Consider the following 21,004-nt stretch of genomic DNA (forward strand, 5'->3'; position numbering starts at 1 on the left):
TTTAAATCTCTGACTGATTTCACAAGAGCTGTAGCAGCCAAGTAAAATAAATACCTGTATATCCATTAGAATGTAAATTAACTCGTTACGCCAGCTTCTGACCTTTTCTCTTGGCTGTATTCTTGCTAGAAAGACTCTTTGCTATTCATGAAAGTGAAATTTAATGGTAGCTTGAGATTCTCTAGTGTATTTTATATTATATTCTCATAGATTGAAGTGACTGATGAAGGTCCCATCTTGAACAGCAAGTATTTCTGTCATTTCTGACTTGAAATAGCTATCCTTTTTCCAATTATTTGTGAAGATCGGAATACTGTTGAAAATTTGTTGCTTAAGCAGACTAGGACAGTGAAACTTCATGGACTGCACAAAAAGTGCTCCTATGTATAAAAATCTGAAAATTGATTTAGTACCTGATCTCACAGTTGTTTAAGATTTTGTTTAAGTTCTATAGACTTAGAATATTAGAATCATGAAAAGGTTTAGGTTGGAAAATACTTTAAGATCGAGTCCAACCATTAAGCCAGCAATGTAAAGTCCACCACTAAACCATGTCCCTAAGTACCACATCTACACATCTTTTAAATACTTTCAAGGATGGTGACTCAACCAATTCCCTGGGTAGCCTATTTTTTCCCAATATCCAATCCAAACCTCCCCTGTGCAACTTGATGCAATTTTCTCTTGTCCTATCTGTTTTTACCTGGGAGACCAGCCCCCACCTTACCACAACCTGCTACCTGAAAGGTGTAGATCCATGGGGTCCCCTCTGAGCCTCTGTTTATCCAGGCTAAACAACCCCAGCTCCCTCAACTGCTCCTTTTAAGACTTGAGCTCCAGACCCTTCTGCAGCTCTGTTGACCTTCTCTGGGCATGCTCCATCACTTCATGTCTTTCTTGTAGTGAGGGGCCCAAAACTGAACACTGGATTCAAGGTGTGGCCTCCATTGCAGCGCTCCAGTTGTGTGTCATCCCACCACGTTTCTGTGATGGCAACTATATCATAGATTTCCTGCTGTGCTGTGGCTTCCAGCTCCTCCTGTTTGTTGCCCGTGCTGTGTGCATTAGTGTAGACACACTTTAGTTGGGCTATTGTTCCTGACACCTTTTTTGAGGGAGAATCCCTAATTTCTATGTGACTGTTGTCAGCTGCTTTCGTGGTTTCTAGCACGTTGATAACCCTCATGTCTTTGCTTCTGCATGGATGTCCATCCCCTACCTCTGTTGAGACAGCAGACCAAAGGACCTTGCTAGCACACCATCCCTCAAACACTGATGTGCAGCAAGCCTATTTTTATCCCTTACTCCCCACAAATCCAGTTTAAATCTCTTTCAATAAGTCCTGCTAACTTGTGCATAGATTTCCTGATACTCCTAAGCCTACTCACCTCCTCTCAGAGCTCTGTCACTGAGCACAGATGTTCCTCTACCTGGGAGGTGCACCTACTTACCAAGAAGTCTGAAACTGAAGAGAAGAAATACAGGCTATGACTCATTATGCCCCCAAATGAACTGGAGTAGAGATAAGCTGTAGAAGGTGATACCCCAATGGGGTCTAAAGATCTAGCTGAACTTCCCATGAACTGTGCCTGCTTTTTGCCTTGCACCTTCATAGGGCATTCTGTGGGCAGGAATGAATTCATTCTTCAGGATCACTTTTCATGGGTTAGTAGGCCAAAGAGAGTGAAAAACAATGCCGTTTTAAACTGGAGCACTACTTCTGCTGTAGTTTCACTTGGACTGAGATCAGGAGCAGTGGAGTAGTAGAACATAAAGCAAAATGCCACCACAAGCTGCTATTGAGGATCAGTTTGTACCATGGTGAGTCTTTTTTGGGGGAAAAGCTGGTTTTAGTAACATCTGAGTATCTGTATATTGCCATAAAGAAGACAGACATATTTCACAGTTTTATTAATCTGAACCTGCATTTGATGTAACAACTGATGACTGTAACCAGCCTTCATCTCAGTGCAGCACAGTGCTATATCAGTTACTTGCCATGCCACTAGTGTGTAGCGTTCTGCAAGGGAAAAGGCACTGGGTCTAACCATATGGAATGTTGTGGGCCTGATCAAAGATGATGGGTCGTTCATCTCACTCTGATGTGGGATGTGTTGATTTTTGACCCATTGCATCAGGTGCCATCCCAGCTAAAGACCAAATGGATCCTCCACAGCATGGCACCGTCACTCTGAAGGACAGCTGACAGCAGGACTAGCTAACTATGCTTGAAGAGCTAGAGCTCCCAGTCTTCTTACACCTACTCTTTATTTCAAGGTAAATCAACTTTTTGTTGTTGCTAGAGTAAGAGCTCAATACTTAGAGCTGTTTGAAAAGGATGGACCTCTGAAAAAATATTGTGTGATAATGATTGATTGTATTAGAAATTGAACTGCTAATTGCTATTCCCTCTATATCATCTGATATTTTATATATGACACAATCAATTGAAACTTTTTATCACCTGCTTGTTTTCTTAAGTATTATTTCCATTTATTTTAATTCATTGTTTCCTTTTAGATTTTGTTTACTACAGTATATAAATTAATTGAATTTACTCATTCTCATTGATCATGTTTCTTTTCCATAAAAGAGGAAAATATTAGAAGAATAATTGAATTAATGTTATATATTTGTTCTATGTACACATTCAAAAAAAATTACCTCTCCTGCAAGCATTTTTGGAATTTTAGCTGTAGGGTGTTTTGAATCTTACTGAGTTAGCCCAATTAGCTTTAGTTCTGTGTACCCAACCTGACCACACTTAACATAGCTCAATAAAACATATAGAGGGAGAAGCCAGGTGTTACATGGATGGTAAGAAACAGTTCTCTGCATCCTCCTAGTAGAGTATACCTGAGTCTGAACTCTCAGAGAAGTTCTCCACTGTTACATCCCTTTGAAATTAATGAGTATTTGACACCTTTGGAACTGAGGCCCCAGTGTAGAAAACTGATAGACATCTCGAAGATCCCAGTAAGAGTGAGAAAAAAGCACAGGAAAAGAAAAATCTACTGTTACAGTAAATTTATAGAGTAACTTTTCTAGAAAGGCAAACTTTTGCTGAAGTGTTGTCACATGGATGTTGATAAGGTGTCCATGGAGTCAGTTAATGCTCTGAGTGCTCATCAGCCATCTGTTCAGTGACTTCCAAGCATTTAGGAAGGAGAAGGGTCTCTGCAGTGCTTAGGACAGCTTTGCTCGGGAAGATATATGCAACAAGGATACTAAAGCACAAAAAAACAAAAAAACCAACCAAACAAAAAACAAACAAACAAACGAACAAGAAGCCAAGCGAAAGCTAATGGGCTTTCACCCATTAAAAGTGAAAGCGCGACAAGTGGTGTGGAGGGATGTTGACTTGCCCTGAACATTGCTTTAGATTAAAAAGCTTTATCTTTGATGCTGTTGAGTTCCTCCCTGCAGCACTACCACATGCCATCACTGCAGAAATCAAACTGTTCCCAGGCTTCAGTTTAATTATACATACACATCTGCCACAGAGGTGAACATCATTAAAAGTTCTAAGACTTAGCAATAGCTACATTAGTTGCTTATGATTTTGCAAAGTGTGAAGAACTTTTCCAGTAATCAATACAAAATAGTGAGAATAACAAAGATGGAATTGTAAAAGCAAAAAGCATCCACGTGGCAGCAGACTAAAAATCAAAGGCTGGTTTTATATTCCTGACATTATGGAATATGCCAAATTCAGGATTTTTACTGGAAAAAAAAAAGGGGAAACAAATCAAGACTGTCTTGCAAATGCTCTAAGTCCTGTTTGATACGTTAGTTTTAGAAAACTGAACTTTTCAACAGCAAATCCTGGCTAAAGTGTAAGGCACATGATATCTGTAAGCATATTTTACAACAAAAGCATACTTAAATTTGGATATAAGAAGGAATAGATACAATGAGTGTGATGTGATTTGTCTTTTGTTACAGGATATCTTCATCAAAAAGGAGAAGTACAATAAAATGAAGCTGGAATTTGCCTTGATCTGGGGAAAAAAGTTTTTTTCACTCTAATATATTTGAATCCAAAATCTTTTTTCGGTTCTCAGTGATTTTTAGTAAAGTCACAATGTAGAAACCATCACAGCTCTGATTTCCAGGGAAGCTCATTTTGGAAGGTGGTAAATACGACTTACAATGCAATGTAAAAAATAAGTTTTCTAGCACTAGTTTATGAGGAAATGTAATTCTGATTTTTAAAAAACATATGGTTGCTACTGTACCTCAGCTTATCTATTTAAAATTAAACAATTAAAATTTCAATATGTGTTGGCTGTACCTTATTACAGTTTAAATGGCCAACACTGAATAATTATATTGGGGAAACACTAATTTTGCAGACGCAGATGAGGTTATGTATTTTATCTCACATGCTTACATGTTGCCACAGTGTTTTCCTGCTAGCACGTGGCTGAATGGTGGTGGTTGCTCTTTAATACAAACCAGTAACCCTGCTCTCCTTTCCAAAACTAATGCAGGCCTGTACTGACTGTCTTTACAAGGAATGTTAATAAAGAATTATTTAAAACTAGTAGGAAGATACAGGAGTCTTCAGAAAGTGGGCTAGAGCTTATGTAGTGAAGCTGCTACAAGAAGGGATGGCCGTCAGGCACATGGGTGAGCAGAAAGTCACTCATGGTAAGAACAGGCTGCATGAAGGATTTATAAGTGGATCTTAGCTGAATATTATTATTTCAGATTTTAAAAGTGTATGTGGATATGGAGGTGAGGAGTGTTTATATGTATATAATATTTTCAGATAGAGTATCTGAAAGATACTCTATAGATACTCTATACTCTTCTGTAGAAGGCATAGGAAGTTGGACGGTAGGGGTTTGGGTGTTTGGGGAGGGAGAAGTTGAAATGTGGAAGTGGGATGAGGTTGTCAGACCTTATCCAGTATATGTAACTAATTAGATGTGAGTTGATTAGAAGGCTAAGCAGCACTAGTACTGTATTAGTACTCAACAGTTGATGCACTTTGGAGAACAAATTTCAGTCCTGTTGATAAATCAGTATCAGTATATGAACTGATGCCAATCTGGTAACAGCTGTCATTCATGTGGAATCCCACTGTCTCTGGTGGGGAATACTCACAGTGTGTAAAGGAGCACCAGGAAGTCAAGGGAACATGGGGTGTTGTGAAGTGGGGTCAAACTAAGTGAATGTCCACTGCTTCTCACTGCCAGCTGTAGAAGTGGCTGCAGAAGGCCAACGCTGTTGAGTATGCACTGAATACACATTATTAAGAGTCATTCTTAATAATTTTAAGCCTTAACTTTCTTAATGTAAAGGATTTGGTCCCATACTTATGCAGAGCACTGTTTAAAAGTGAAAGTTAGAAGGGTGCATGCAGTTTACACAGGAAAGTGCGTTTTGCTTTTATTCCTCTTCGTGTGGAGGTTCTTTTACACTTACAATGTGCTAGAGATGCATTATACTCTTGAATTCATGAATTTGTAGCAATGGTTGCATGTGCTTAAATATCAGTGATAATTCTGGATGTTTGAAACACAATCCATAATCAGTCTCATATTAAATAACTGATAATGCCATATATTCTGTAAAAGTCAGTTTTGTTTATATTGGGAAAAGGATGTTTATTTCAGCTGAGAATGCAGATCTTATGTGAAGCAATATTAAAATCTCCAAGAAATACATGAAAGATATAACTTATAGTTTGCTGTATGAAACTAGGCCTTCACCTGTTTAACCTAACACCTAGTCTTTGACAGAGGTGAGAGACTATCTCATCTTACATGAGGTCTAGGTGTAACAGCTGAATTTAAATCTGAAGAATGGATTTTAATATTATTTCCAAGGTTTGTTACCTTTAGAGATTTTTGCTGCTGTAACATGCTTTTGTACATCTATGGATCTCCAATTTTTTTTTTTTAAATCTTTCTTTGGATCTTTTACTTCTCTGGCATCCTATATATGTTAGTTTTTTCAACATAATTTCATGCTGTGTGAATAAATATTGCTTTTTATTTGTTTTGAGTGTAAATGTTGTCATTTGTATGTTGCAGTTTGTGCCCATAACCTCCAAGCTACATATAAGTCCACATTCTCTTTGTTTAGGGGAATAATTTAATTCTTTTTAATTGAGGATTTAAAAAAAAAATCTTCACTTGATGTATATGTCATTTTTATTTGATTTATAAATACTTATTGTATTTTTAATTGATAGTAAATTTTTTCTGATAACTCCAGCATAACCTATTTTTAGATGGAGATAGTAAATAAATAGGTAAAAAATGACCTTTCAGTTTAACTGGTAGTAATTTTTTCTGACAAGAAGTTATGGGCAGTGCACCAGTACCAGTGGTAGAGAGTGTTGCATCTACCAATATGTTCTGAACAACAAATCAGGGTAGAAAGTTGATTTGGGCAAGCCTCAAGTCTTATATTTAGCTCTGAAAGGAAAAGTACTTTTTAGATTTCACTCTTATTAGCTCTATAGAAATATAACAGGTAATAAAAAGGTAGCCATCTACCATCCAATAAGTTATTACATAAGTTTCTGCTACTGAATCTTTAATACTGAAAGTGATGTAGCCAGGCCTATCAAGGATGCCTGTTACCTCAGCTTGAATTTGCAGATGGAAAGTAATATGTCTACTTGTTAATATAGCAGTTTTTATCCAGGCACCATAGAGTCAGTAAACATAAACTTCCTCAGAATTACTTTTTCCAATATACTTTTTTCCTTTTTAAAAGCACTATCAGCCTATAAATCAGGATTACTGAACAGCCAGCGTTTCACTACAAGTGACTCAAGTGCTTTTACACTGCAAGATATTTCAGTTGAAATGAATTAGGTATCGTGGCAGAAAGAATTACCTCATTACCACAGAATTCTAGGAACCTTAAATACTGTGTACAAATAAAATTCCTCTTATGATATGTCTGTAGCAAAATATTACTCTAGTGCTCTCATGATTTTAATTTTCTTTCTAAACTCACCTTAGAAAAATAAATAATAAAGTCAGTACTACTCTTCCCGCTGAATTTATTTTTTGAGTGAAAGAGCAGTCTTCCTATTAGATAACTCAGTTTAAATTCAATTTCTGTTTCTGACAAAACAAATGAACTCTTTCTCATTAGCTTTTAATCTTACCTGGGAAGATCCACTGAGGTTTTTCTTAACCTGCTATTAAACTGAGAATGAGGTTTTTAATGAAAGATATGTTGAAAGCTGGTATTTTAAAAAGTGTGTTCCAATATCCTTTGAAATGCTTCTTTTTATTTCATACTTATAAGGTTTTTAATGTTATGTTGCATAAGATAAAAACAGTGTTTACAATGTGTGTTTCAAATTATCTCATTTTATGAAAAAGACATATCCAGAGTTTTAAACATTTATAAGCTATGATAGTTAAAATTCAGGGAAGTCACCGAAGCAAGTTATCAGTCAGTCAATAACTAAGGAAAAGGAGATAGCTACTTGTGTAAATGAGGTAGCCATGTCTGACCATTTGCTAACTATGACCAAAAACCAGGACAGTATTAAAACAAGTAATCCTCCCAAGACTTGGCCACTTTATCTAGACTGATGAAACAGTTATTTTTCTCCAGGCTTTTCTTCTAAAAAAATCTCTTGTATTATTAGGTTTTGTTGATGGGATGTTCTGAATGCTTCTTCCTAAAGGTGCGACTGCATTTGACACATCAATACCAGGTCATTTGGTGTCTTATCCAATGTCCAGCAAGACATTTGGAAGTCCTTTTGCTTAGTTCTTTTAATTTCAACCTAATCCCATGCTGTTTGTAAAGTATGGCAATGATCTCAATAGCTCCACTTGCATATATATATATATATATGTATGTGTGTATATATATATATATATTTCTATGTATTTTTTCTTAGAAATTATCCCTTGTGTTTTGTGTTTTCACCCCTTGTGTGTAGAGAATTTTCATATCTATCAATATTATCTGCAGACCTGAATGAGAATGGGAGCATAGACACCACTTAGCCTCCACTCTTTATGCACCAGAAAAAGCTGCTAACATTATTTTTTGTTTATTTCAGGTTTCTTTTCTCCATGGAAAACTCCAAAGCCTGTAAGTTCCTTTTCAAAATTATACGCATTGAGTTCATAAGATGACAGTCATTCAAGGCACATTTCTGTAGACTTTCGTCTAACCCTCCTGCTCCCAGCTCATGAGACACTTCTCAGCAGTGCCCCTGGTGACACAGGGTGGCCTCACTGGTAAGCTCTGAAGGTCTGTTGCCTTGGAGCCTGCCAGCAGCGGCCTGGAGAAAGGAACACCTCAATGTTAAGAAGGGTGTCAAGAACCAGAAATGCAGTGGCTTAAGAATAAGGGGTCTGGAGGAGAAGGCAGCAGAAGTTTGCAAATTCTTTTAGATGAGCAACTTGCACTTTTTCTGTTTTACAAGTGGCTTGAGTTTAACATCCTCAAAGTTATTGTTATTCTTTCTTGCACAGTAGATCTAGAGGTGCAAATAGTCGCGAACTTGGACTAGGTAACTTACTGAGGTACCTTCTAATCAACTTTTCTGTGTTTCTATGATTTTGGCATTAAAACCCGAGGTATAAATACTTTTCCTCATGTAAGACTACAAACAATGGTTGTATAAATTCTGTTGACACCACATTATATAATTTTTTGAAGTTGTGACAACATTCACAGTATAAAAAGAAATCATAGGCTACTATTTTTGGTTGTCTGGTTTGTTTTATTTTTATGGGGTTTTGTTTGGTTTTGTTGTTTGTTTTTTTTAATTTGGCTTTTTTATTGAGATTGTACAGACCTTAAAGAGTGCTTAACACTTATAAGAAGTGTGTAGAGGGAAATAGAGACCTGACTGTGCCTGAAGGCTTCTAAGAGCAATAGGAATAACAATAGCAATGTCTTTTGAAGGACTTACAGCTTTCTTATTGAAGGGCAGGCAGGGGAAGTATGTTAAATCTGAACAACTTCACATACTCTCATATTGGATCATGGCATGCTTAATGTATACCAAAATAATTTTTTAGCCTGTCAAATACAAATAGCAATTAATCTGCTGATGTAAGTCCATCAGACTACTTCAGCTTGTGGTGCTTTTGATATAAAAGCCTAGGGGATGTATGCAATACATTGGAATAAGTATTGCCTAAGTTGCTTTATTCATCTATGTAGCAGGACATTTGCGAAAGTAAATCAGACTATTGAGGGCTAACTTGTTCTCACCAGTTCACAGTTCCTGTCTGACTGGGGCATTCAACTTTTAATCTTCGGTAAAAAGTGAGAAAATAGAGAACTTGGAGCTTACTTGTTAAAGATCCACTTTCAAAGACCTCCTATTGTCCATACTTAACTTATTTATGTACACGTCAAATATATAAATATCAGCATGTTATTGATGATTGTCTGCACAGTTTTGTTATATAAACAGTATAGTAGTTCATGTTTGAGTAGCACTTGCCAATAAACAGAATCTAGAGAAACAACCTAAGTGATGCAGTTTTTCTGCATGGTCTGAGGAAACCAGGGATCACAGAATAATGTAACACCATTTATGAAGGTACTGTACACGAATGCAGGCTAACTGTTCACAGCTACTCTATTTTAGGGTACTCTCAGCAAGAGATTTTACAAATGATTAACCAAGTTAAGGTCATATACATTCTTCTATCTGTCACCATTTTTAACTAGAGGAATAGTCTGACATGAATTTGTAGTGTCCAAGACATGAAGAAAAGATTGAAACCAAGTGCCCCTGCAGCACTGAGTGTCTGCAGACAGTCTGAAGCAGTAAGGCCAGCACAGGAGGTTAAGAAATTCTCCCCAGCACCACAGCACAGACCTGTAGCTGTGTAACAGCAAAGACAGAGTAACCTGGGCTGACAGATATTTCCTGTGGTTCCTATGTACAGAGTCCATATATTACATATGTATATCATATATAATATGATTAGTACAAAATGACTGTGAGCAATGTCACCAAACCATTACCCCAACTTTATTTGATGCCCTGCACTCAATACCATGCCTATTCTCTTCCAAGAGTGTCTTCATCTCTGAGCTGGCATTATGATAACTCACGGAACACTATGTGACTATTTAACTAGTTGATATGGGTTTGGGAGATATAATTCCCCTTGTTTATCTGCTTATGTAACTGGTTGTGTTAGCAGTATTACCTGCAACTAAGAATGTTTTGCTCAGTTTTCAACTTCACACTCGAAGATATAAAACTAACCAGCAAGCAAGACTTAGGTGTATGGGACCCAGTAGGGTTTTGCCAACTGATCTGCAGTCTCCTGTCCTTTCTCCAGGGAAAATTTTGGTCATCAAAGATAATTATATTTTCCTTTCTCATTTTAAAACCTTTTTTAAAATATTTTAATTTTATTCAATTTCAGATTTTGAAAGAGGTAAATTATCTATTTTGCCAACACTGTCCAAGAAATCAGGAAACCTTCACTTCTATATACACTTCTATATAGGCCCTTCTATATAGGGCCCCACATGTCTTTCTGTTCCATAGCAATAAGATAGATAGTTTGATTTCAGTGACTTGTATTGTGTTTTTTTTGGTTCCTAACTGAAGGTAAACCCCAAACATATTTCTCCAGTAATTTCCGTGATCATACGGAACTTGAATTGAGCCCAGTTCTCCTTTCCTGCTTAGACATAGGGGTCATAATCAGTTTTGTTCCTGCAGACCTCTGAATTTACATTTCCATAATGCAATTATATACTGAATATATGCTTATACATACCAGACATTATTTCTTGAGGGCTATCAGAAGTAGTACTCTGACATTCATGTAACTTACCACAGAGGCTAATTTACACAAAATAGAGGATAAATTTATGTTGGTATAAAGGGTACCTGAAGGTACCCAGGGTACTTTCCTGTACCTAAGCTGTTTCAATGGCAACTCAAGTATTTCCATATGTCTCTGTATTGCACAGGATCTACATACCTATGGTACCCTCATATCAAATCCTAGTTGCATGTTTTGTACCTTGCTGAAAATAAATGTGTCTTCCTTGAACAACATAGCAAGTATTGAATACAGTATTCCATATCTTCATAATTAGTACTTAACAGACTAATACTTTCATTTCTCAACTTAAATATCACATCCAAGACTTACTAGTGTGTGAGAGTCATCTTGGGATTGACTGAGGTACCTGGATATTTCTTTTCTTCATTGTTCCAAATGAACCAGCCCTACTTACTGCTGAAACTCTGACAGAAGCACAGCTGTAATTATAACACTGCTCTGTAAAAGAATGAGATCCTCAGCAATTTAAAATGGCCAATATCCATAATCTGTTCATTCTTAAGTATGAACCTAAGAAGGTCAGTTCACCTGGGATATGCAGCATTACACTTACTCAGCATGTTAAACATCTGTAGTCCACACATGAACTATTCTGATGCAGTTAATCATCAGAATAGAGAGCAAAGCCTACCTGCTGAGCCAAACAGCTTCTGAAACCAAGGAGCTACAGACTAACGATAATCACAGAATTTGTAGACCAAGCTTGCTATAAACCTGTAATCACCTTTGATAAGGCTCTGCTGATACAACAATAGACATCAGTGGAATTTAGTTACAGTTCAGTTTGTTTCAACGAGGCATTTTTTTGTGTAATTAACATTGTTGGATTATGTGTGAGAACACACTGTTCAGGAGGCTTTACCATCCTTGTCCTCAAGAGAAGTCAAATACTCATTTCCTGGGATAAAAATTTGTGTTTTGTTTAACTTAAGCCTCTCCAAATAAGTTTGCTAATGCATTTTAATTAGTAGACAGCTTCTTCAAAAATAAAAATGCAGATCCTCAAGCCTTCTTTTGCACAGACTTTCATATCTTCAGGCTTGTTGTACTTGTGAGTGCTGAAGACAGTCTTGGAAAAAGCATGGATTGAGGTGTCTTTCATGCACAGACAATACACTGCTGTGTACTTCTTTCCTGTGAATGGTCTGGAAGAGTTGAAAGCTTTATCCTGTGCTTAGAAACCTGGTTGGATGATGGCAATTTAGTTTTTGATATAAGAAAGGAACAGTAAGAAACAGTAAGAAATGAAAAAGAGTCTATCAAACTAATGCTCACTTTTTTCTCACTGTGTTCTGTATTTTAGCACTGAACACTAGATGCTCAAGTACCTGCTGTAATAATTTTCTCTTTGGTTTTTATTTTCTTTTTGTTTTGTTTTGGGCTGGTTTTTTTTAATTTTCAGTTGAAGCTGTAAATTCTGCTCACAGTTGCAGTAATCTACTTCCCCTGGGCAGGTAGCTATTTTCATACATTCTCAGGAGATACAGCATTAAGATGATTCAGTTGCTACCCAGTCCGGCCCTTCTCTGTTAAGGGCTTTGTCTCATTGTGGAAGTCACAGTTTTTGCAAACCTTCATCTTTATTCTCCATATGTTTTTATTCCAGATGATGGAACGATGGGAGAATCAAGGCAGCCCTCAAACAAGTGTGTCCGCTCCAGCTATGCCACAGAATATTCCCTATCCACCCACTCTTCACAGGAGTTCATTTCCTGATTCAGCAGAGGCCTTTGATCCAAGAAAACCTGACCCATATGAGCTCTATGAGAAATCAAGAGCTATTTATGAAAGTAGGCGTAAGTGAAAATCCTGCTGACCATTTAGTATTTTAAGCTTTTGCCTATGAATGTGTCACTGTTGACATAATTTTCTGTAATTATCTTCTGTAATTTAAAGAAAGAAGCTATAAACCTGGTAAACAGAGGCCATTATAAGTGATTCAAAAACTCTACACTTACATATTTTCCCAGCTCTGTCCTAGATTCTGGTGTTTGACTTTCATAGTGTATTTTTCTTATATTTTTGCTCTCCTCATTTTGACTGTTAAATCCTTAGTGAAGCACAGTATATGTGCCACCATGTTTTACTGTGCTATTTTTCTTCATAGTTAACCAATAGGAAGATGTGAATTTATCAAGGAAAAAACAGTTTCACTTATTTTCACTTCAAAGTGAAGTTTTTTAAAGAAATTTCAAGTGTATTTGTTTTTATAATAATGTCTTTGTCAAGTTTTCATATTATCATTGGTGGTTTGAAAGTAACCCCTACCACCAAGTACTATTTGAAGACCTATACAAAACAATACTGAGCCATCAAGATTTCCATCTTGATTTAATTTCTCATGTTTTTGAGGAATATATCACATATTTTTCACAACAAGGGCATTTATTCCTTTCTTAAAGAACATTTTAACTAAAAACATTGTTCTAAATTGTCTGGAGCTTTTGTACTTACTTATTAAGATAATTTCTTAAAAGTAGCTTATTATTTTACTGAAAGCTTTTTCATCATAGTCATTACTTGCACATGCCACCTTTCAAATCATTTTATAAATTACTTGAGCCAATAGATCAAATTATGTTATAGATTACACATAAAATATTTCAGCTGATCCAGACTAGCCCATTAATATTAGTTGAGCCCAGAGGTCTGGAATGTACCAATTTCTCCAGCATGCAAAGGGATAGTCTAAAGGAAATACATTATTGTCCCAAACACTGGTTTGATGCCATTCTTACTTGCCTTGGCCCTTATGCATTAGTTACAGCGTCAGCATCTCTTCTTTAGCTTTGCTACCTCCACCCAGCAGAATGGATATGCTGGAGGAACACCACGGTTCCTTTTACATCAATTCTAGGTGAACTCTAATCTAGTGCCTAAATTGCATCTCATATTCCCCAGTTCTTTGCCACTGTGGCCCGTGCCACCATTTTCTACCACTGTGGTCCTGTTAGGGGAACACTTTTCAGTAGAGATTGTCACCGTAAAACTCACTTTCCATAATCCAAACTTTTTTTTTTTTTTCTGGCAGGGAGGTGTTTGTGGGGTTTTATTTATTTAATAAGTGCCTGAAATTAAGATCCCAAATTTAAATCTAAGTACTTAAATAAATTGCTGACTTTTTTGAGGAATACAAAATATCTTATTCTCCCTAAATATGGATTTGAGAACATACTTTAGACCCCTATAAAAAGGATTTAATCTTCAATTATAAACTATTAGACATAGGAACTAAGCTTTCCAGTGTATTTACGAATACCACGTAGCCCATGCTGGCTGGTATATTAATAAAGATCATGTACTAATGCAGTATCTTCCTCTGCTCCAGATTTTATTCTTGATGGACAGGATTCTCAAGACAATGTACAAATAGAGGCTATAATTTTCAAAATTTTAGAACTCTTTGAAGTATGGATTGGAATGCTGTGTGGAATGGGTCACACAGGTTTGAAAGAAGTAGGATTAGCTTTGAACAAAGTTTGGAAATAGTTTTCAGACATCTCTCCTCTTTCGCTTTCTCTTGTGCATTAAGAGCTGGAGTAAAAAATAAAAAGATTTGCCTGAGCTAAAATGCTATTCCCCAAAGTGCAAGGATTTTGTATATGATAAATGAAAAATAAACCATTCCATAGTTTTTATCTGCTTCATACCTCTTCTGAAAATACACTTGGCTTCATATACTGCTTTAGGGAAAGGAAAACCCTTTGCAACCAGTCACTTCCCATATGGATAGCTTCTGAAGGTGAAGTACTTTAGCAAAAGTCATTGACCAGAGTCAGAACCATCTTCTATTGCTAGTCATCAAGCCAAGAGTGCAGACTTGAAGCACATTGGAATTGAAACTCCATTGAAACAAACATCTTTTTAAGACAATTAAGAAAAAGTCATCAATGCCACATATATATATGAGATACATATTTATACAACATCTTCTTTCATCTCAATCTCCAATATGAAGAGTTCTATATTAACAGAATTGCCTAAATATTAATGAAAACAAATAGGTTCGATCCATGTTTGCCCTCCATAAACCCATGGGAATATAGATCTGATGTCAACTACAAAGATTGGCTTACACCCCAGAAGGTTATATATTGCACCACAAGATATATTACAGTATTCAATAAAATAATTAAGTGATTCATTATTATTCATGGGTCCCTTCTATGAGTTTTCTGAGCACTTCTTTGACCAATATGAACTCTAGTCTTTTACTGATATAATCTACTGTGTTCAGGAGCATATACTGTACCACAGGAAGAGCTTCCAACTTGTAGGTTGGAGTTACGCTAAAGCCTATGTTTGAATGGTATAATTACATTTGAAATCTCTCCAAGAGGTAACTGGAAATTGTAAGCGAGCCTTTTTCAACCAGCTATCTAGAATAATTAAAAATCATGAAGCTGCTAGGCCTAAAATAAGAAAGTGAGGGATGGAAAGCAAGACTACAGTAACCGCCCCTCCCAGACTTCCAGCAGCATCCTATCTTCCAGCTAATCCTGAAAACTAAAATTTGTTCTCTTCTTACACCTATATCCCTTCAGCATTTTCTCAAAGCCTTGATTCCCAACCAGATCTTGTCTGTGACCATTCATATCCTTTAGTCATAAATAGCTGCCTCCGAAGACCTCTATTCTCCCTGACATTTTTCTTTCATGAATACCATAATCACACATCTTAGCAAATTCAATTTGTCAAGCCTTTGATTGCTTTTATTCTCTACATAGTGCTACTGTTTCCTGAAGAAAGAAACAACAGGGAGGAAATCCATTACTGAGTCAAGTAATTGTCATCTAATTTGAGTTTATAGGAGAGACAGTTTCAAGACAATAAAGTTTCCTACCATATGGCACTGTCAGGTTGGTTATCTTTGGTAAGAGCATGCCCTAAATGTGCACAGCAAAAGTTCAGCTACTTCATATTTTAAGTACTTCTTATCTCAAAGCAAGTTTATCTTATCTCCTGGCAGGACCTTCTTTTCATCTTCATCTTCTAAAAATAGGGCAAAGAAGCGAACAATCATGACCTGGAAAATTCAGAAAGAAAGAGAGTGCTAGATTTTTGTTTCTCTTACAGTGAATCTCTGTAACTAAACAGTCCATTTTTGTACTGCTATGGCTCTGAATTTCTACAGATCCTTTTATTAGAGGGTCTCCCTGCAGTCAGCACTCACCAGGACCTCATCAAAGCCTCACCAGGACCTCATCAAAGCCTCCTGCTCCCCGATCAGGGAGTTAAGCAAGTTATGCATCACAGTGTAGTTCTGTGGGGAGCACAAGCAACGTGACTCAAAGCAGAGCAAGAACTAGACTTGAGAAGCCTGATTTACAGCTCATCCCTACCTAATGATAGCAAGAAAGAGACTTCAAGCAGGAAGTCTCAATGAAAAAGGATGATTTTCATTCTAGAGGAAATGCTTTTCCACCTAAGGAACATGAAGAACCTGCAATTTTTAATGATTACATATGAATTACAAAGGACTACTGCTTCTACAGGGGAAACAGTTTTATAGAGACAATCAAATGATGCATTAGTACAAATCCAGAGTGCAACTCAATTTTGTAAGTCATAACACCTGGAAAAATTGTTTGTCATGAGTTAGCTGTTACCTATCAGCTCCTACCTCTTAGCTGTCACCTGCCTCTGCTGTCACCTATGAACTGTGTTCAAAGCTCTAAGTAGCCAAAAAAGGAACAAAAGGTGTTTCCAAGGACTGAGGAAGATTACCACATCATCTAAAACAACTGCTTAAAAGCAAAAGAAGGGAAATTGTTTTCTGCTTGCTTTCTGTCCTGTGTCTCTCTGTCTCTGCTTTTTTTTTTCTCTTGTTTTCTTGTTTAATTTTTTTTCCTCTCTTCCCCCCTCTCCTCTTATTTCTTTTTCATGGTGAAGAGAACCTACCTAAGTTTCTGCTGTGACATTGTTTTGCTAAACTCAGAAACAGAGGAGAAAACCTGCTCAAATAACTGGATACTTTTTCCTTTTTTCCATCCAAATATTATTTCTAGGCAAATCCTTTAACTCCTTTCTCCTTAAGAAAACTATGAGATTGTAAGTGACAGTGTGACTCTCCTGATAACCATGGAAGTTAGGTAGAGAAGCTAGGAAATGGAATATCAAATCAAGAATTTCCTATTAATGAAAAAAAATTATGACTTGATATGCAGCAGTTGTTACAGCTGTGACTGGAGCTCCATAGTTATCTTTGGGAGAACTCATTCTCTTGAATTTTACATTTTTGCCCTTATAAATTCTCCTTATCCTCTCTTATATTTTATATTGAACTCTGTTTATTGTAAATTCACAGTTTATAATAAACTTTGTTCAGAGGCCCCTGTAGGCAGATATTAGTCAGACAGGAGACACAAAGCTGTTGGGAATCATAATGCCATAATATTTCTCTAGTTGTAAAATGTATAAAAGAAATTTGGTTTTATATTCCTCTAAGGAAATCAGTAAAATAAAACATTTTTTACAGTGATTAGGTTACATTTGTCCTTCATTTAGTGTGGTAGTCAAGACTGGTGATGTGACACAGAAATGCCAGTAGGAAGAATGAGAAGCTGGTGATAAGCTCTCATTAAAAGTGAAATCTGAGCAATTACAGTTTCACCTTTAACTGGAAGCACAAAGGTTACTTTCTTCAAAATCTGTCATGTTATTTTCTCCTCTGACCACAGTATTGTGAATTTCCCAAGTCCCTTTCAAAACTATGCACTGCAATTTTGTTTGCTGCCAGAGATTTAGACAAACTGGAAAAGGACCAAAAAGTAAAGTTCACCAACAGCTGTGAAATATGTAAATAGCAAATGTATTATAATCATTAGCCTCCATAAAATAAGGTGCTTTCTTATGCAGATTTATAAGTGCACTTCTCTAAGGGTTACAGACAAACAGTCCAGTTCATATTCACAGGCTACCTTTCCTCTGGAGTGTCACTGCAGGTATTCAGCACAGCTATGCATTAAGGTAGGAAAGGTTTGTCAGACAGCATTATACTGACTCATAATGTGTAACTTTGAAAATATCAATTTTGCAGAAAAATACTAAGGTAATCAAGGTTTCCTAAATTTGATAATCATGGAAGATAAGAAAAAAAATATTAGGTGTCTAGAACTGAATGCATTATCACCTGAGGGGTTCTATGGCATAGTCTACAGAATTTTCCTGACAGTGCTTGTTGGCTGAAGGGCTACACAGTTACATTCTTAAAAACTGAAGGAAATTTTTCCCACAATTTTTACTACAATTTTTTTCAGACAGTATTTTCCTGACCAAAAAAAAAATTGCCTCTTAACAATTTTTCCCATTTTTGCTCATTTCTAGTCTAAAAAAATTCACATTTGTTTATGGTGCTTTAAAAAATATATGTATACATATGTGTGCAGATGTATATATACATTGAACTATGATGACATGAGATACATAGTATTCTGAAGTATCATATAAATGGGGTTTTTGTATGGGTAAAGGGTTTGGGACTACAAGTTAGAAAATCAGATTCTAGGTTCAAATCTTCCTTGAGCTCAGTTTACAATATCTTTAATATTTCTATTCATCACTTAGTGCCCTTTATGTCAGTAAGTCATGCCTGCCTTCACTTAGTAAATAAAAGTATTGGAAATTGTTAATTAAGATGTATTATCATCAAACTACTCCTTGATCTAGAGTATGAGCAACTGAGTTATAAGAAGGTAATTTCTCAAAGCAATTGTCAAACAGCCCATGTTGGCATTTTCTTTGCATCTATTGCTACCCCAAACATAGAAAAAGTCTAAGAACTTATATTACTAAATGAATGTAATCCTTTCTTTTTAATAAGAAATCATACATAATGAAAGGAGAGGAAATCTATCAGTCCAATGTCAGATAGTTTTGTATTGTTTGTCACTGAAGAAAGAGTTACTCACCATGACAAAATGGATTTGTTGCTTACAAGAATTGACAGTGAAACCCAAAGAATTATGAGTTTATCATCATCACAGTACCATGGATGTAAAATGATTTGATTGCTGGATTGCAAAGTAGGTCCCAAGTGACCTCTGCTAATGTGAAGTGTCAGTTTTGCAGCTGATGACAGTATTAAAGATGTAGCATTCCTTTCTCTTGAACAATTTACACTTTACTAAAAGATATACAAATAGATTTTGATCTGCAAAGTGGCAGGGTGTACTTAAGAAGTCAAAGTAATAATTTAAGAAAACTGACTTGCAGGCATTCGGGAGTTGGCCACAGGTGCATGAGACAAATGGGTTCTGCATTGCCTGTGTGCTGTGTCAAACTGCTGCTTGCACAGCGCTGGAAAGGGCATTGCAGCATGATCACATTCATTCTTCTCATTTTTGAAACTCCTGTTTACCTAAAAAGCATGGCTAGTACTGAGATGCTGAAATATAAATGTGCCCTAGTGCTAGTTTTGTTCCATGTGTTTAGCATTCAACAAAGTCTGATCTAGAAAATAACAGAGAATGGAAAATAAATATTATCATCCCTATCTTTCATAATTCTCCCTCCAGAGAATATCCTTGTGTCATGTTGTGGGTCAATTGTGTTCCTATGGCTCTATCTTAACAGCAAAGAAACCTGCTATTTTCACCATTGATTTCATTTAAATCAGAGTTGTGTCCCAGGTGTTGCTTATCTCTTTTCACAAATATTTTGCAGTTTTCAAACTATGAGTGTAATTTTTTTTACACTAAACGTGCAGATGTACAAGCTTTTTACTATGCTATCTTCTAATAGTAAAATTAATCTTGGCTTTGCTTTCATCATAGAATGGTTGTCAGAATGATTTGGGTTGGAAGGGACTTAAAGATCATCTGCTTCCTGCCCCCAAATCTTGATGTATAGCAAGATTCTTCAAAATGCACAGCTGCATCCTCGTTCTCCAGAGCACACAGTCATCCCTATGGTGGAGATTTATTTTGGTTACAGTTATACACAAGTAGCAATTAAGAAGAATAATTCTTAGTTTTACTTTCCCAATTCTTGTTTCGAGGACAGGTTAGCTGAACTAAAAAAAAAAAAAAAAAGAAATCAGCAAAATTACTGAGTATTTTATTATTCATTCAAGCTTACTTTATAATTATTTCATTGCTATTTCACATGAAAGGCTACAACTACTCATGGCAATGCAGCTGCAGAAGTTCAACCAGAAGGGTTTCGTATGGGGAATACAGAAATCTTATGTCACCATTTTAAAACTTTCTGCACTTTGAATGCCTGTTCATGGTGGCAGTGTTGGGCAGTCTCATCTCTTTGTCCTGACCTCTCCAAAATTGCCTTCTGCTGCCTCATTTCCTGCGAGGTGGAGGCAGGATGGTTAACATATTAGAAAAGTTTCTATTAAAAGTTTAGAAAATGTCAAAATTAATTTAGTAACAAATAAATGGAAGGTTTCAAATTGCCTTCTGTAAAAGGTAGTTTCCTATAAAAACTAATTGACAGATTTTTATAAAACGAAGCTTGCTAGAGTCTCTCAGTATTCTGTTAAAATTACCAGTTCGATCAGTTTGTTCTTGGCAGATAGAAGACATGAGGATAGCTGAGGAGCAGGACCAGCAGTCCTTCCTCTTCACTTGGAACTTGCTTTTCTGTAGAGTCTTTGAACACAGAACTATGTGAGTTTTGAAAAAAAAATATTTATCTCTGCATTTGAAATGTGGAGACCTTGCTAATTCAGTCCCTTCTTATATGCTAAATGTTCTACACAGATCTTTCCTCTTTCGAAGTTTTCTGCTAGTTGCCAACAGCTTGGCTTGTCATGTGAGTGCAGCTCTCTAGAGTTTATATTCTGTTTTTCAAAGTAAAATAATTATGTCAGTGACATAATCACAATTATCCTGTACTGCACAGAGACCCATACTGCTGACAGCAGATTCCTCCTAAAATGAACATTGCTTTGTGTTTACCAAAAACGCAAGTCTGCACTTAGGTTTGCCTTTCTGGTGATCATACATTTAAAAGCTTTAAGGTTTGATTCAATGTCTTCAGCATAGCACAGTTCCAAGTTTTGTGTGTGTGAAGTCCTACGCTACAATGAGAACACATGCTAGATGCTGAGTGCTTGATTACAAGATGATAATTAACTCTCTTCATGAAACTCTACATGAAGCTCTGCAAGGCAGAGAACAAAAGCCGTATCAGACTTCATCAGATTAGCTTTGAAGGAAACTACCTCA

At 36.4% G+C, this 21,004-nt stretch overlaps 1 protein-coding gene across 16 annotated transcripts in view; it reads left to right on the forward strand.

Annotated features, from left to right (window-relative positions):
• The window catches only part of MAGI2 (membrane associated guanylate kinase, WW and PDZ domain containing 2), a 718,675-nt gene that overhangs the window by 618,503 nt on the left and 79,168 nt on the right, over nucleotides 1-21,004 (forward strand). For 14 of the 16 annotated variants that reach the window (XM_032689609.1, XM_032689610.1, XM_032689611.1 and 11 more), the window contains 2 exons: nucleotides 8,051-8,082; nucleotides 12,430-12,619. In XM_032689609.1, the coding sequence (XP_032545500.1) occupies nucleotides 8,051-8,082; nucleotides 12,430-12,619 (222 nt within the window). The remainder of the gene's footprint in view (nucleotides 1-8,050; nucleotides 8,083-12,429; nucleotides 12,620-21,004) is intronic. The other 2 variants (XM_032689599.1, XM_032689601.1) reach the window with 1 other exon arrangement.

This window comes from Chiroxiphia lanceolata, chromosome 5 (genome assembly GCF_009829145.1).
Source record: "Chiroxiphia lanceolata isolate bChiLan1 chromosome 5, bChiLan1.pri, whole genome shotgun sequence".
Taxonomy (NCBI): domain Eukaryota; kingdom Metazoa; phylum Chordata; class Aves; order Passeriformes; family Pipridae; genus Chiroxiphia; species Chiroxiphia lanceolata.